The sequence below is a fragment of the Pantherophis guttatus genome, chromosome 17 (assembly GCF_059756535.1).
Source record: "Pantherophis guttatus breed Tessera chromosome 17, ASM5975653v1, whole genome shotgun sequence".
NCBI lineage: Eukaryota > Metazoa > Chordata > Lepidosauria > Squamata > Colubridae > Pantherophis > Pantherophis guttatus.
Window position 1 is genome coordinate 15,567,780 of NC_142079.1, and position 17,073 is coordinate 15,584,852.

The window sequence follows — 17,073 nt, forward strand, 5'->3', positions numbered from 1 at the left end:
CAGGTGAAATTCATTGGAAGGAAACTCCAGTCGTCCCCCCCGCGAAAAAAAAACACCTTTCTGAGGAGAAGAAACGTTGCATATGCTCTGAGGAACTCTACCTCTGGGACTGAATTTCTTTGGAAAACATGGGTTTGGTTAGGATTCCATCAGGTTTCGTTCGACCGGTTCCCTTTCCTGCCGCCCTCCACGTGCCCGGACAGGCTTGTGAAACCGCCAGGCCCGTCGCCCCGGCAACGGACGCCCGGCGCGGTGCACGCCGGGCCGCAATAAAATGCAACAATAAAACCCGGAGGGAGGCGGGAGCGCTGCAGCCAATGGGCGGCGAGGCGTATTGTTGCCGCCAATGACCGTTGCCTGCGGGACGGAGCGCGGCGCGTTGGGCGTGGCGGCGGCGGGCCGGAGGGAGGGGCGAAGCCACCGGCCGGGGCGGCATTCGAGGCTTGTCGCGGGCGAGGCGGGCAGGGCTGCTGAGCGAGCGCGCGCGCGGGCGGGCTTTTACCTCAGTGCGTTTACCGCGACGGGGGACCCGGAGGAGCGCCGAGGTGCCAACTTGCTCACCGGCTCCACCAACGTCCCTTCCCGCTCTCCTCGGAAGCAGCCCGGCAGCAGCGGCCGCACCACCACACGGTGAGGAGGGGGCCGCGCCTCGGACTACATCGCCCATCGGGCTGGGCCGGGCCATGGTAGAAGTTCCCCCGGCGCCGTGGCCTCAACCCGGAGTTGCCCCGCCGGCGGTGGTGGTGGTGGGGATGGGGGGACGGACACACGACGACTCCCATTCCTTAAAACCCCCCAGCCGTTGGGGGCCGCCGGTGGATTATGGGGGTTGTAGTCCCACCACGCCGGGGTCGCTTCTCTCAGCCTCGGGATCCGCCTGGCCTTTTTGACCCACGTGGGAAGCGTTCTCGCCGGCGGGGGAGCCCGGGCGATCCCCGCTGCGAGGAGCTTGTGGGCGGACGCCGCGCAGCCTCGCCTTGGCCGAAATCCCGAAGACTTTGGGGGGCATCGCCCGGCGCCCTCGCCGCCTCCAAATCGGCCTCCGGGCCTGCCTCGCGGGGGGGGGTTGGAACTGCCCCTCCCCCCTTAAAAAATCTGTGCAACGAGACGCACCGGTCGGTCGCCACGTTATTTATTTATTTTTTTTGGCCAAGCATCATCCCCCTCCTGCGGCTTCCCCGACGAAGCCTCGGAGGTTGCAAGGCGTCTGCGGCTGCCCTGCGTGTTGGCGCTGTGGAGGGAGCGCGAAGGGGGCTTTTTCGTAGTGCGGGGGAGAGAAGGGAAAGTGATTTAATTGGGAGGCCGTGCCCGCGCTACAAGATCCTTGGAGAGAGACGGGAAGGAGGATAAATGGCGCAGAGGAGGGGGAAAAAACCTGGAAGGGTGATCCGCAGGATAGCTCGTGGTCTGCCTAATTGCTGGCTTTTGATGGGCCACTTTTAAGCCTCCCTTGTGTCTAATCTGAGATTTTAATCTTTTTTTTTTTCTTAAGAAAATATAGGTATATTGCTTTATATGAATTGGGTTCCTGAACCGAAGGGTTAATAGTGTCTAAATAGAAATAATATTTATATCCTCTAGTGCCTAAAGAACTTACCGGCTAGGGGTTTTTTCAATAGTAACATTGCTGTTTAAAATCTAGTATAAGCACTGTGAATAAATGGACCAAATGGACGTAGTTCAGGGTTGAGAGCCAATTCGGCGCTTGAGGAGGGAATCCTACTGAGGCAGTCTACAGCTAGTACTAAAAATAACAAGGTCTCTCCCCACTTCCTTCTTTCAGAGAAGATAGAAATGGTGGAGGTTGATTATCTACAGAAGGAAAGAAGACTTGGATTTGAGGGGACCTGCCCAAGGAGTGGTGGTGGGCGGTGGTCTGTGACATTGAAAATTTAAGATACTTTTTGTGGGGGGTAATAGTGGTTGAATGGTAAGGTCCATTGGGTTAGGAAACATCCATTCCTAGATTGATTTGGTATGAGGGGGTTAACATTTGGGATATACCCAAATGGGGCTATGGAAATAATGGAGAATTTGGCAAAATTGCTATCTCATGAGCATAAACAACCAGCCTTTTTGTGCAAAAGGTGTAATTGCACACCTGCAAGTGGGTGGAATAAAAAGAGATGCCCAGGAGCAGTTAGGTATCTGCTTTATTACAAGGCAATACATGCACCATAAAGATCCCCGTGCTGCTTATTTTAGTAGTGTATAGGTTGTGGCTATGCTAGTGAGGGAAAGTAGTCTCTCAACATTTCTGACTTCATGAACACATACACAGTCTGCTTTCTTCCAGAGTGTTTGCATGTTTCAAACTTCCCTGTCTAGTCTACAGATAGTATAGCCTGGTGGTCTCCCATCACACGGAAATAAAATCCAACCATGTTATTTTGAAATAAATTTGTTGCATATTGATCCTTTCCAGAAGGATTTTGAATACTTGTCAGGCTGATTGGTGAAGCAGAGGGACGTAATTCATTGTATTGCATTTTTTAAGCTTGCCAAAAATAATTACAGATAGTCTTGTTGAACAATCACTCTTACAGCAACTGTTCAAAGTTTTGACAGAACTGAACAAGGAGTTTTATGACTGTTCCTAGTAATTGTGGCCATTGCAATGTCGTGGTCACATGATCACTATTTGGGTGCTTGGCAATAAGCTAGCAGTTATTGTTGCAGTGCCCAGTGCTTGCATGATCACCATTTGCAACCTCCACTATTGGCTTCTGGTGAGCAAATACAATGGGAAGTCAGCAGGAAGTCGCAAGTGATAATCATATGACCATGAGACACTGCAAACATGCTGGATTCCCCTATTGAAAGCAACTGGGGACTGTTATAACTGCTGTCATAAATTGGCAGTCAGGTGATGTCATACTTTATGACCACATCACTTAGTGCATCATTAAAATGCCTGTATAGCTAAATATGGTTTGTTTTTCTCTCTGGGCTAAACTTTTGTGTTTTAAAAAAAACCTGTCGTTGCTTCTACAAATTAAACTTTTGAATACCTTGTTTGCAGAACAGATGAATTAAATAATGATTTCTCATTCTTTATAGGTAATCATGAGTGATCGAAAGGCTGTGATCAAAAATGCAGATATGTCTGAGGAGATGCAGCAGGACTCTGTGGAGTGTGCTACACAGGCCTTGGAAAAATATAACATTGAGAAAGATATTGCTGCCCATATAAAGAAGGTAGTGCTGAACCATCATCTTATATTACTAGCTTAGAATTTTAATTTAGAAAAGAAACTACCAAGAATATAATCTAAACTGAATTTATAAATTAATATTAAAGTAATACCAAGTCCTAATTGGCAAAAAAAGGTATTATTTATGTGAATAGAAAGAAAATTTGTTTACAGATGGGACCATGTAACAGAATTTGCAGGGTGAGCTTGAAGGCTTCTGGAAGTAAAATTCTCTACATCAGAAATTATTTGCTGCGTTCTTATCCTTAGCCTGTTTCAAGGCCAGACTGTTGCTCCCAATACACTTCAAGTTTGGAGAAAGTGACAAATTATCTGTTGAATGACAAGGTCCTGAGGATGTTTGGCATAAACTAGAGAGAGGATGGAAGTTCTTCAGAATATTCAGTTCTCAAATTGGTGGGTTTTGTATAAATCTTAATTGAACCACAGCTACAATCTTCAGCATTTATCTGACTAGCAAGAATCAAGATTCAGTATAGAAAAGTGCTAAGTGATAAAATATTTAAACTTAATGCCTTAACAAGTGCAGCAATGTCAATGTAATATCCAAGGTGCATAGATTAATATGAGATACTACTAGGTTTATAATAACTGAATGAAAAGGTATGCGGGGTATTCATAAAAACCAGTTTAATGATGCTAGTTCTTCTTTTCAGTACATTAGTCATAGCTTTCAGTAATGAATATTGAGCCCTACTCCTACTGTTATTATTCTATGTACACAGCTTTTTTGGTATATACAAATCCTGCCATTGTGGGACTACAACATTTTCGACTCAAGAATATTCAGTTGCTCTTCTGAACTATGCTGTTCCACAACTGATTCCTGGCATGTATCCTCACAGTGAATCACATGGGCCATTTCCAATTCAGACTTGCTCCTGGATCAGTGTGGCCCAGAGGCATGCAAAATACCAGAATGTCCCAGAAACATAGGACTTTGCATCTCTAATACTTCCACATATAGCTGACAGTATTGTTATCAGTAGCACATACTGATTTAATCACTGGAAAAAATAATGCATATATGCCTAAAGTTTCCCTAAAAACTGCAGAATTGGCTAACGTGATCGTATGAGTTCTTGCATTTTATTATCACCTCAAATTTTTAAGGGCTTGGGGTTGTCAGCTTTTGTCTACACACCAAAAAGAGAATTGGTGAAGAACTTAGGATATGCTAGAACTAAAACTTGCTCAAGAGTTAAAATTCAGTAACTTGGAATAAAACATGCTTTTCAGTATAATAGATTGAATGAAAATATTAATATCTGTGATGCTAAGATTCTAAGGGATTCTCTTCCAGGAGTTTGACAAGAAATACAATCCTACTTGGCACTGCATTGTGGGGAGAAATTTTGGCAGCTACGTGACTCATGAGACCAAGCACTTCATCTACTTCTACCTGGGTCAAGTTGCTATTCTCCTTTTCAAATCTGGTTAGAAGTATGGGAATTTTTCACCCAAATATGCATTCGGTTACAGGACTGCACGCTAATTCCAAATAGACTGAAGTCTTCAGCCTTCCCCAGGGAACATACCTTGATCTTCAAGCCTTTTGTTTTAATGACAGGTACTCCTATGTACCAATTTGTGTTTTTGTTGTGGCCATAAAAAATAGCAAAAAAGTAAGCTTGTATGTATTTTCTTTCTAAAACAAACAATCCATCCAAGTTTTCTAATAAAACTGTTGGGTATTCATCCTTTAACTTACTCTAATATTTCTATATTTGGGATAGCTCTTCCATAGGACTACTGGGGCTCTATATTACACTGAAGCTGAAAATTGTTTAGCTAGTGTTTTTCAAGCTTAACTCCAAGGTTTCATAGGATCAGCCTAGCTTATTATATTTGAGTTAAAATTTGAAAATGCCTTTCTGTACCAGCTAATGTATCTAGGTTTCTTGTGTTTAACTTTATTGGCTTCTAATGCTTTTTAAGCACAGCTGTTAAGAGAGCACCTTAGACACAAAATTAGAATTCCTTGTAATTCAGACTTCCTTTTGAAGCACATCTGTGCAAGAGAATAATATCCTGTAATGGAATGATTTAAACAAAATACTTGAAATCCTCTATATGGAACTTATGGATGCTTAATCAATTAGAGGGTTACAATTTATTACCATTTAACATCTCTGTATATATCAGATAAAACTATACAGAGTTTGTTGCCTCTATTATACAAGCTTCAACGTTAAAGATTATTAACCTTATATGCTAAATAGGTCAGTACAATCATACTGTATATTAACACAATACTTAATAAAAACCTGAGATTGGAAGAAAGTAGCAAATTATCTCATGGGAAACGAGTGAATGTTTCAGTTCAGTTTAAGGACTAGAGCATCCCATATTTGGAAAAATGTGTAACTGCACTTCACTTGATAAGAAATCTGATTGTCCTGCTTATACATGTACTTAATGGATTGATTGACATGTTGCAGGATCAGCTCTGCTTTATAAAGTTGGGACAAATAGCATGTTTAATTGAGTATCAACTTTTTCCTTCAACCTTGAAAGTTTATGGTCTAAAAGCAATGTGTATGAGGGAAGCACCCCATGGAAATAATAAGAATGTGCATTTGTTAAGATACAGTTCAAATAGTACATGGGACTTCCTTAACTATCAAAGAGGGGATAACACCAATGCCGGTAGTGAAATTAAGCATGGAAATGTTTTGTGCCTTTTAAATGTAAAAACATTTGTTATTAATGGCAACTTCTAGATTATCTAGATATTTATTACCCAAGTTATTTTAAAAAGTTTCAGCTTTCTTATCCTAAAGATTTGCTGGTTTATTCCTTTTTCCATAGGTATATTGTGCTTGGAAGCAGGTTACTCCTCCTGTAAACTGTTTTGACACTAGTGTGGCAGAGCTTATAATAGAAGAATTTGGTGCATGGTAGTACCCAACACAATAGTGCAAGCTATTCTAAGAATACAATGTATATCTACTTTAAAATATTCAAACGTTGGCCAGCCAGTTCCAATATAGTACAGCAAGGGGCTCAATAGAGGACAGGCAAGAATCTCATGGCTATCAATAAAAATAGCTGGAGCTAAGAAATGCATAGCCTTTGGGCATTTTGACTACCAAGCATAGCATTCTACTTGAGCAAGCTTGTGTTGCATTTATGTATACTGTGATGTATTTAATGCTCTGTAGAGATGGGGGCCTAATTTGTATAACATATTAAACTATTGTGTGGTATGTTCTGGGCTTCATACAAACTCAGTAATTTTCTTTTGTAAACCATTATTACCAAATGTTTATGCATGACCTCAGAAAGCGACAGCTCTCAGCTTGCTAGCCAAAAGCTAAGCAAGATCAGACTTGGTCTGGGCCTGGATGATAGAATTCCAGAGTTGTAGACTAGAAGAAATAACTGAGAAAGCAGCAATGGCAAATCTGCATGGTTGCAAGGAAGCTGCATGGATGCGCTCATGGAATCTATTGCCTCAACATGGAAGACTTTGTGTTTTAAAGTTAATCTTGGTTTGGTACCATGCAATTAAGTCATAAAGTTTAGAGCCGTGATGGTGAACCTATGGCACACGTGCTCGAAGTGGCACACAGAGCTATGTCGCCCTTTCCTCTTCCGATCAGCTGGCCTTGTTGCATGTGGCAGTGCTGGAAACTAGAAGAGCTGGTCTTCCGTTTTCCTGTGTGAGCATGCACACCGGTCAGCTGATTGTTGTGTGAGCATGCGTGCCAGAAACCCAGAAGAGTAACTGGCTGAAACTGGAAGTTCATTTTTGGGCGCGCATATGCACCCTGGGCGGCTCCTCTTCGGTTTGCAACCCAGACACGTGTGTGTTGCCTTTTTGGCACTCTGTGCCGAAAAGTTTCGCCATCACTGCTTTAGAGTTTAACAGTACATATCCCATTGAGCTAAGCCAGGGCTGTCAAATTCGCAGCCCGTGGGCCAGATGCATCATGCGGTGGCCACGCCCAGTTTAGCAAAGGGGAAGCCGCGATATGTCACGTGACTATGACATGATGACATGAGTTTGACATCCCTGAGCTAAACTAGTCTTTCAGCTTGAGGGAAAGAAGCTGGATTCACACTGCACCATATCTGGATAGATCACTAGCTTAGAACATGCTGTAAATTGCGTAGGCGATGAGAGACTATTCAGGGTTTTGCAAACTTCCCAGAAATTGGCTGACAGCTGCTACCACCAGAATGTGAATTAAGATTTGGGGTTTTTTTTTGAATATGCCTCATAATATAAAATGACCTGCATTTCAGGAAAACAAACAGTTGAAAATTTAAATACTAATTTTAATATATAAAGTAATCCTACATCTCTTGATAAAAGTCTGGACCTCTAGAACAGTAAACATGGCTTCCATTCACTTATTCTATTTCTTCGGCCACACCTCAGTTGGGTGACATGATTAAAATATTTCTGAAGGGTGTACAGTACTTTTAATGTCCAGGTTTCAAATGAACTGTATAGTGTCCAGTAAAATGAGTGTCCGGTTTTAAATAAGCATAGCTGAAAACAGTTGCTTTCTTTTATCCTGACTTGAAACTTAATGTTGAGTGCTTTTCCCTCAGTACAAAGAAAGGTAATCACAGCTTGAAGCCAGAATGAATGGCCACCATGCCTGATGTCAGGTTTTGATAGTCCACCTTCAGAAAGCCTGCTTCTTCAATAAGTTCTTTGAACTCCTCCTAAAACAAAGCAATGGTAAATGTAGCATTTAGTGCTAAAAACTTCAATGCATAAAACTGAAATTTTAATTTTTAAAGTAACCTGGAGGTCTTGTTTTACCTGAGTTGGAAAGCGCCTTATGCTTTCTACAAGATACTGGTAGGATTTCCAATCACCAGCAATAATTTCTCCCAGCACAGGGATAACTTGGAAGCTATAGAGATCATACAGACTGAAAACAAAATTTTAAAAAATTAACATACTGGATGCAAGCAATCTATCTAGTAGACCAAACTTTCCGCAAGTAGTTTGACTTCAGGGGCAAATTTTCACATGTTGAAAGTAAACTCTGAACAGGGCCCAAACAGGCGCTTGTTTTCCTTTGGATTTTCTTGGGATCTGCTCTGTTCTAGCAACTTCATAAAGTCTTCCACAGGCAATGCGGGTAGTCGACTTACCAGTGCTCGCTTAATAGCAATCGCACTTAGATTTATAAACCACTTCACAGTGCTTTACAGCCCTCTAAGCAGTTTAGAGTCAGCAATCTGGGTCCTCATTTTACCCACCTCGGAAGGATGGAAGGCTGAGTCAACCTTGAGCTGGCGAGAATCAAACTGGCAGCCAGCAGAAGTAGCCTGCAGTACTGCACTCTAACCACTGCAGCACCACTGTCTCTCTTAAAATGATTGCTTGAAGTTATGACGGACTCCCAAAAGTTATTTATAACCTGGTTCTGAAGTTGCACCCCCTCATGCACTGACCCATGGTCACATGATTGCATTTTGGGTGCCCAACTGGTCCACATTTGCAGCTATTTGCTGCATCCTGCAGTCATATCACCATAATTTACGGCAATTTGGCTGAAAACCACAATTTCTGTTATGCCACATGTCAAACAATGGGTTTGCTTAATGAGTGCAATGTTTGCTTAACTATGGATTTACTTAATGGCTAGTAAAAATGGTCATACAGTTGTAGTTAGTCATGTGATGATCTGCTTTACAACTGTCACAACTTATAAACATAACGGCAGGCTCCATTACAATCATAAATTGAGGGCTACCTGTACATGCCATGGAGGTGTTGCCACAGGCATAACGGGGCCTAGACATAAGTAGCATTCATTCTGTTAGTGCCACTGTAACTTCAAACAGCCACCGAACAAATGGTCATGAACCAAGGACTACCTGCATATCGTCTGTAAAGATGATAATCAGTCTGTTCATCTTTCTCCTAGTCATTCATGAATTTGCATCATCAAAAATAAAGAGTCAACATAAGATGTCATTCTTCCCTCTTCGCTACATAGAATATTGCATCTAGTTCAGGGCATTGCATTTGATTAAAGACTCTTCTAGTTTTTCAGATCAAACTGAAATTACTCACCCTTGGCTAAGAAAACACTTACTCTATTTCTGCTTTTTACTGTTTTCCTAAACCAAACCTGGGGGGAGGAAGGAAGGAAGATATCACCAACTGAAAAAGACTATCCTGAATGAAATATGTACAGGTAGTCCTCACTTCAGGGCAATTGGGAGAGGAATTTCCATCACTAAGGGACACAGTCCTAAAATGCAGTATCACGTGACCACACTGCTTAGCAACAGAAAATCCAGCACTTCCAGTTGCCATTAAACAAGGATGTCATGTGGTTGCCATATGCGATGTGCTGGCTTCCCCACTGACTGCATGTAGGAAGCCAGCAAAGACAACGGCAAAAGGCAATGGCATACCCACGGGACACTGGTGTCATAATTGTATCCTGAGCTCAACTCAGCCACAAACTGATTGAGTAGTTGTCCGATGACAACCCATGCTGTACTAAGTTCAATAAACAGGAAATATCTCACACAGTCACAGTACTTAATTTGCTTAAGGGGGAATAAAAAATGAAAAGAAGATCCTTTATTTCAACCTGGAAAGAAGGGAATTGTTGATGTGACTGAATTCAAGGCAGAGAAAACGCCCTCCTGGTTTCAGGACTCGATAAGCCTCCTGAAGCGCCTGGAAGCACACAGGAAACAAACAAAAAAAGAAAACCCACCATAAGAAGGCATATTCTGATCCTTTACACGGCATGAGTTTTGGGGAGATTAAACAATAGCCTATTAATCGCTTGAAATTTTTGAAACCCTTTTCCCCTAAGATTCGTCACTGAAAGACTGCCAGGTTGGAGCAATGAAGATGCAACAAAAGGCTTAAGTGGTGTAACTGTTAGGGAGAAGATGATTCAGGTGCAAGTGGCCACTCACTGGGTGACTTCGGACCAATCTTTCTTTCCAGCTACCTGACCCGGTTATTGTTAGTCGAGGTGGGTGGGTGAGGTGGGACTAAGAGGTGCAGGAGTGGAACACAACCTTGAGTGACAGGAGAAAAGGCAAATATAAATCTAGCAACCCTCCCCCGAACATACCCATAGGACCACACACTCACCTGATCCATATGAGTGACATTACGGATACCAAACGCAATTGTGTAAAAATCAAACTTGTCGTCATCGAAGGGCAGATCTTGAGCATCCCCCACGACCCAGGACAATCCTTCAAAGAATGAGAAATGGAATCGGTCGGTGCCCATTCAAAGGACCTCCCGAAGACATCTTTCATTAAAAGATCAACATATTTTATGAAAATAAGAACCTGTGTTGAATGTATAAATGATAAAGTTAACAGTACAATGTGAAATTTGTGCAATTTTTGTCACAACAGCAATCACTAATTAATGACAGGTAGCTGGAAATATATATATGCATTTGTTTAGATTTCTATCTTGCTTGTTAGAATAAAAGATACCTTAGGTGAGGGGGTGTGCGTCTCCATTTTATCTCCCAAACAGCCAATTTATGAGTGGTTAGCTCAGTGTTAACACAAATTATAATTTTTCCCCACTTCTATATCATGACTTACATTTATTTCTGAATTACCTAGCTGAAATAGAGGAGAGGGGGCACATTTCTCATTCTAATTACTGAAGAAATGGGCTGGACTCCTACCCATGCTTGATTTATGTTATCCTATCACTACCTTATAGGGCAGTGTTGGCGAACCTTTTCGGCATCAAGTGCTGAAATGGGAACACGCGCGCATGTGCGGGGGAGCACTGGAAACCGGAAGAGCAGCTCCCCGGCGTGCACAGCTGAGCTTCCGGTTTTTGGCATGTGCATGCGCACCGGACACCTGGTCTTCCAGTTTCTGGCATGCATGCGCATGTGAAGACCAGCTGGCTGCCGTGCATGCGCGCCAGAAACCGGAAGCTCAGCTCCTTCTGGTGCTCCTGCGTGCACAAAGGCCACCTGGCCGGCCGGAACCTGGAAGAGCAACGGGATGGCTGGCGTGCCCGGAGAGATGGCTCTGCGTGCCACTTTCAGCACACCTGCCATAGGTTCGGCATCACGGTTATAGCGTATTTTACCCAGAAACCATGGCATAACACTGCATTCTGGCTGGGTTATACATCAGACCTGCTTGTCAATGATTATGGTATAAAGATTTGTTGTTATACATGCTATTTATGCTCAAGCAGAGTAGACTTTATTGTCTAAGTCTAAAAGTCAATAAATAACTTTACTGTCACTTTGAATGTACACTAATCGGCCTACATTAAAATGAAATTTTGTTGCATAGAGCTCTCAAAGGGTCTCCACCTCCATATACACTATATAACCGTGACAAAATAAATACAAAATTATGCATATAACCACATATGTCACACAGAGTAACAGCATGTATTGAAAAATCTGCGAGCAAAATGCGCAAACTATCTGCCACATATAACTGGAAGCTTGGGGTCAGATCATAGTTCCCAACGATGCTCCTGGTCAGACAATCCAAATGCCCATCTTGGATCAGCTGGGAGAATCATCACGTGTCATTTTTGGTTTTGAGGCCTGACACTTCCCTGTCATACTTCAGAGGGAAGAGGGCCAAGATTCCTTGCTTCACAGCAAATAGCAGCCCGCCAGAAGGAAGTACTTATCTTCACAAACACACCAGTCTTGATTTAAATCCCCCTGTTGAAATAATAACTTATTACCTTCCGAGTAGCCAAGCTGCTGAGATTTCTGCTTCCCAACCTTCACCATCTCTTTGTTAATGTCACAGATCACTACGTGGGATCCCGCTAGCGATCCGTTCTCCTCTTCCTGGTAAAGCTGAGTAATCTCCTGCCAGGATAAATTCTGATGGTTTCTTAGCTTCTGCTGGATCTGATACTCCCGCTGGGAACGAACATAATTGATAAATCGAAAGGCGATGTCACCTGAATTTGTTTTGAAAAGAAGATTCAAAACGTGAGATTTCCTTTTCCTGAAATTAAGTAATGTGAAGGTAGGGATGAAGGTATTGCACTGGAATCATTCAAACCACTCCTTTCAAAAGCTTGGATTGCTGATTGAGAAGTACAGTCCACGCACACACGTTTATTGTTGTTGTAATTAACTATTGAGGTTCATTTGAAGGCTACGCATTCTCAAACTAAACTAGATCTGAATGGGGCTGGTGAACATTGGGAGAGACTGGACAATCTTTTATCTGGGATGGAATAAGGACTCCTGCCTTGGGCAGGGCGTTGGACTAGAAGACCTCTTGAGGTCCCTTCCACTCCTAGGATTCTATGGCACTTACCTGTCCCGCCAGCAACGTCAATTAATTGGGCTCCTGGATAAGGGTTCATCTGACGCAGCAGGGCATCCTTCCAAACACGATGGATTCCCAGACTCATCGAATCATTCATGATATCATACTTCTTTGCCACATTTTCAAACACCTGGTAAACTGAAATTTTCATTTTTTCATCATAAGATCAGTTCTGTTATCTACACCAGGGGTCCCCAACCCCCGAGCCATGGCCCAGTACTAGGCCGTGGCTATTCAGAACCAGGCCACGCAAGCAGTCGGTAAATGTGTGCCCCCTCTGCTTGTGGGGAACCATCCCTCTTCCTCCCCCCCCACCGGTCTGCAAAGCCAGAAAAATTGGGAATTGCTGATCTATATCATTCTGACAGAAATCCAATTTCCAGGAATATCTATATATTTAAATAACATACTATAAGATTAACCAACTCCAAATAACTCTAGATGGCTTCACAAGATTAAAACACAATAATAAATACAATACAGTACAAAACAGCATAAAATAATTGGTACACTGGGGAAAATAAAGAAGGACAGCCTATGTCTGCAAATCTGCCACTAAAAGGTGCTTCCCCTCCCTAGGCTTGTAGAAAGAGGTTTTTAAAGATCACCTGAAGGCAGGCAAACTTAATTGATGGGATCTGGACTCTGTTGGAGCAAATAGGACAGGCAGCTTCTATGGAAGACAGCTCCGGTCAATGCCACGCATAAACAAATTATGCCTCCAAATCTTTCTACTGATCTTCATGTCTCAAATACCCCGTCTGAGATCCTGATCCATGCTCTCCAGTACTGAAATTTGATCCACCTCTTTCCTCTAGACCTGTGATGGCGAACATATGGCATGTGTGCCAGAGGTGGCATGCAGAGCCCTCTCTGTGGGCATGCACACCGTCGCCAGCTGCTCTTCTGGTTTCCGGCATGCACATGCCATTTTTTGGGCCGTTTTCGGGCTGTTTTTCAGGCCAAAAACGGCCCAAAAAACAGCCTGAAAATGACCCAAAAATGGCCTGGAAACAGGCATGCGTGTACCAGCCAGCTGATTTTGAGGTGTACGGCGCTGTAATGTGTGCACATACGTTCTGGTTTGGGCACTCGGTGCTGTAAAGGTTCGCCAGATGATTTTCCCCTTTAAAGAGGAAGCTTTGAAGGTGGACATAACTTCAGGAAACAGAAACCTTTGCTGGGCATGCACGTTTTGAAATGACCCAACGCCCTACCTCCAAATTGCACTTTTAAGGCAGAATTATTTTTCGTTGCTCCTTTTTTTGTGCAAAACTATAGTTTGGCAAGAGAACTATTATTTACAGTGAAAGGGAGAAAAGGCAGTTCAGCGAAAATTGCCAGGTGACAGGTGCTAATCATCTGCTTAAGATATAAAAATGCAATATGATATAAATGATATTTAGAACAACTCTTCAATCTGTTTCACAGAATCATGGAACTGGAAATATTTTGGCTGTGAGGTCTTCTCTGCTGCTCAAAGCAGGGATTAAAGCATTGCTGACAGGCGGCTGCCTAGCCTCCATTTCAGCACATCAAAAAATGGGGAATCCATTACTTCTTTGGATCTGTCGATACGCAGCCAGGTCTTCAAGAGTCTTCCCAAGAGCAGACACAGCAGTTCTGAAGTAAGCACTTTCTTTCATAAAGATATACGTGCTTATAAGTTCATTAAGAAGATAAGGTAACCTTTATTGTCATTTTTTACTGTGAGCACACAGGCCCACATTAGAAATGAAATTCTGTTGCCTGCTGTCAAAAGAAAATATATACCCATACTATATATAACATAGATGCACACCTGCTATACACACATTAATCACTGTCAATTTTGAATACACAGCGGAAAGAGGAAACGAGCGTTCTCAAGGTTAATGCTATATGGAACAAAACTATGACTGAATGTAGATGTTCCGCTTCAGATACCATGAAGCCTTCTCCCAGAAGGTAACAAGGAAAAAAGGTCTTGAGGAGGATGTTTAACATCCCTGACAATCCTGCAGACCCTGGTTAAACTTTGTTTATATGCTATGTCCTGGATAGAAAGAAGTGAACTACCAATAATCTTTTCTGCAATCTTCACTACTCTGCACCGCCTTCCTGAAGCAGTAATGCTTCCAAACCAGACAGTAATGCAATATGCAGATAATAACAATAATAACAATTCTACTACTACTGCTGCTACTGCTACTACTACTACTACTACTACTAATAATAATAATAATACAGATCCTATGGAACAATGAGCAGATGCATTACACGAGACGGAAGAGGGATTCAACAGAGATCTATGCCACAATATTATAAATCTAATTTTTATCCCATAGGTGTACAAAAATTTATAACAGTTCTGAAAAAAGTGACTTATGAGAAGTCCTTGCCATCACATCTGACAGTTATGTGACCAAAATTCAGATGCTTGGCATTATGACAGTTCAGCATTTAGGATCAAGTGATCACCATTTGCAACCTGCCCAGCCAATTACCGACAAGAAAAGTCAACGACCACATAAGTCATTTAATAATAGTGAATGGAAAAAAGGTCATTATTCAGGTGCAATTCACTTAACTGCCTTGTTTAGCAATGGAAACTCTGGTCCCAATTGTGGTTATAAATTGAGAGCTACCTATAATTCCTAAGGATCGTGCTAAGAATGAAAAAGCCTTTAGGGGGCTATCTTTTAAAGGCCAGCATATGACCTCTCAGAAGAAAACTTTTAAAAAGTGGAGTAGATTTGGATTTAACAGCATTGAGAAAGCAGATATTTGGCATAGCTCACCCAGTCTAGATTTCATTCTATCCTTTTTCATGAGTGACGCCCCTTACTTGCAGTACAAGCTGGTCTTACTTGAAAGCAGGAGAGGATAAACCCAAGAGCTCTGGTGCTGATGTTATCCTCTCCATGACAACTTTCTAGCAAGGAGCATGTTAAACATGGGGAGGGTCATTAGCGTCTCTCTCTCTCTCTCTCAATTATTTGAAGAACTGGGTATTTACAGTACAATTTGAGTCAGTTTTCCACAGATCAAGATGTTGTCCATGAAAGTACAATCAAAACTTTGCCCAATCTGTATATCAGCCCTGCAGACGCCCCAATCTGAATTATTTAAGTTTCCAAGGGTGTGAATGGATATATAGATATGTGGTTTCATACAGCTGGATGGAAACTTGGAGGTCTTCCAGTCCAACCCCCCTGCCCATGACAGGAGACCCTATATACTATTCTAGTCTCTCCTTATAAATCTCCAATGATGAAGCACCCACAACTTCTGAAGGCCAGCTGTTGCACTGCTTAATTACCCACACTGTCAGGAAGTTCCAGGTTGCTTTTCTCCTTGATCAGTTTCCATCCATTCCTTTTTGTCCTGCCTTCGGCTGCTTTGGAAAATAGGCTGACCCCTTCCTCTTTGTGGCAGCCCCGCAAATATTGAAACAATGCTACCATGTCTTCTCCAGACCTTTTCACTAGATATACCCAATTCCTGCAATCGTTCTTCATAAGGTTAACCTCCGACTCCCTAATCCTCTTTATCGCTCTTCTCTGCACTCTTTCCAGTCTTCTTTGCATCGTGGCGAGCAAAACTGGACGCGACAGTCCAAGCGTGGTCTTACCAGTGTAGTATAAAGTGGCATCCACTTGCCAGTACTAATCCACTCTCCCATTCTTGCCTGCCTCCGCCCAGCCTTCCTGATAAAACTCCCCATGCCCTGAACTCAAGAGGCAACCCAGGGCAGAGAGCTTTCTACTTTCTATCTTTCTACTTGCAGAGAGAGAGAGAGAGAGAGAGAGAGACATTCTATGAGCCATCCAGGACAGAGGTCTCCAACCTTGGCCACTTAAAGACTTGTGGACTTCAACTCCCAGAATTCCTCAGCCAGCTTTGCTGTTGCTGAGCCAGCTTTGCTGGCGGAGGAATTCTGGGAGTTGAAGTCCACAAGTCTTAAAGCGGCCAAGGTTGGAAACCCCTGATCCAGGCGGTCGGGCGGTTCAAGGGCTCCCGGGCGCAGCCAGGGTTGCTCGGCCCCTCACCTTTCTCTCCTTTCTCCTCCTCCGACACCTCCTGGAACCCGAAGTGCGTGGTTCCGGCGCTGCACAGGCCCCGCGAAAAAGCCCACCAAAGACCCCGCGGCCCGCAACCCACCCAGCCTCGGCCCGAAACAGCCAGCACGGAGGCCGCCATCTTGCCCAGCGACGTGACGTCACGCAGTCTGTCTGTTTCTCTCTCCCTCTTCCCACCCACCCGTCCCTTTTAGCCCCAAAGGCGGCGGAGGACTCAGAACGCGCATGCGCGCGGGGCTCCCTTGTTTATCACCGCCTGCGGGTGGCTGCGGTTAGCCTGGCATGCGAGAAGGGGCGGGGCGCTCGCGGTCACGTGTGCGCTCTGGAAAGGCCACGCCTTCCTCCAATTTGACACGGACACGCTCCGAGGTCGTGTGAATGGTAATCGGAGTTCCCTCTGCAAGGAAGACGGAGAAGACGCTTTTGAGGCTCCTGGCTCAAGGTTGACTCAGAGTTCCGTCCTTCCGAAGTCGGTAAAATGAGGACCCAGGTTGATGGGGAGG

At 43.5% G+C, this 17,073-nt stretch overlaps 2 protein-coding genes across 2 annotated transcripts; one reads left to right on the forward strand and one right to left on the reverse strand.

Annotated features, from left to right (window-relative positions):
- The first annotated feature begins 434 nt into the window (after positions 1 to 434).
- On the forward strand, positions 435 to 6,444 carry DYNLL1 (dynein light chain LC8-type 1). The gene is made up of 3 exons (XM_034438465.2): positions 435 to 630; positions 3,061 to 3,198; positions 4,519 to 6,444. The coding sequence occupies exons 2-3, from the start codon at positions 3,067 to 3,069 to the stop codon at positions 4,654 to 4,656; spliced, it is 270 nt and encodes an 89-aa protein (XP_034294356.1). The 5' UTR covers positions 435 to 630; positions 3,061 to 3,066; the 3' UTR covers positions 4,657 to 6,444.
- Positions 6,445 to 7,478: 1,034 nt separating this feature from the next.
- On the reverse strand, positions 7,479 to 16,793 carry COQ5 (coenzyme Q5, methyltransferase). Its single transcript, XM_034438464.2, has 7 exons — positions 16,541 to 16,793; positions 12,498 to 12,647; positions 11,908 to 12,132; positions 10,309 to 10,415; positions 9,791 to 9,879; positions 7,996 to 8,107; positions 7,479 to 7,895 (listed from the first exon to the last, which is right to left on the reverse strand). The coding sequence occupies exons 1-7, from the start codon at positions 16,689 to 16,691 to the stop codon at positions 7,794 to 7,796; spliced, it is 936 nt and encodes a 311-aa protein (XP_034294355.1). The 5' UTR covers positions 16,692 to 16,793; the 3' UTR covers positions 7,479 to 7,793.
- Between the last annotated feature and the right edge of the window lie 280 nt (positions 16,794 to 17,073).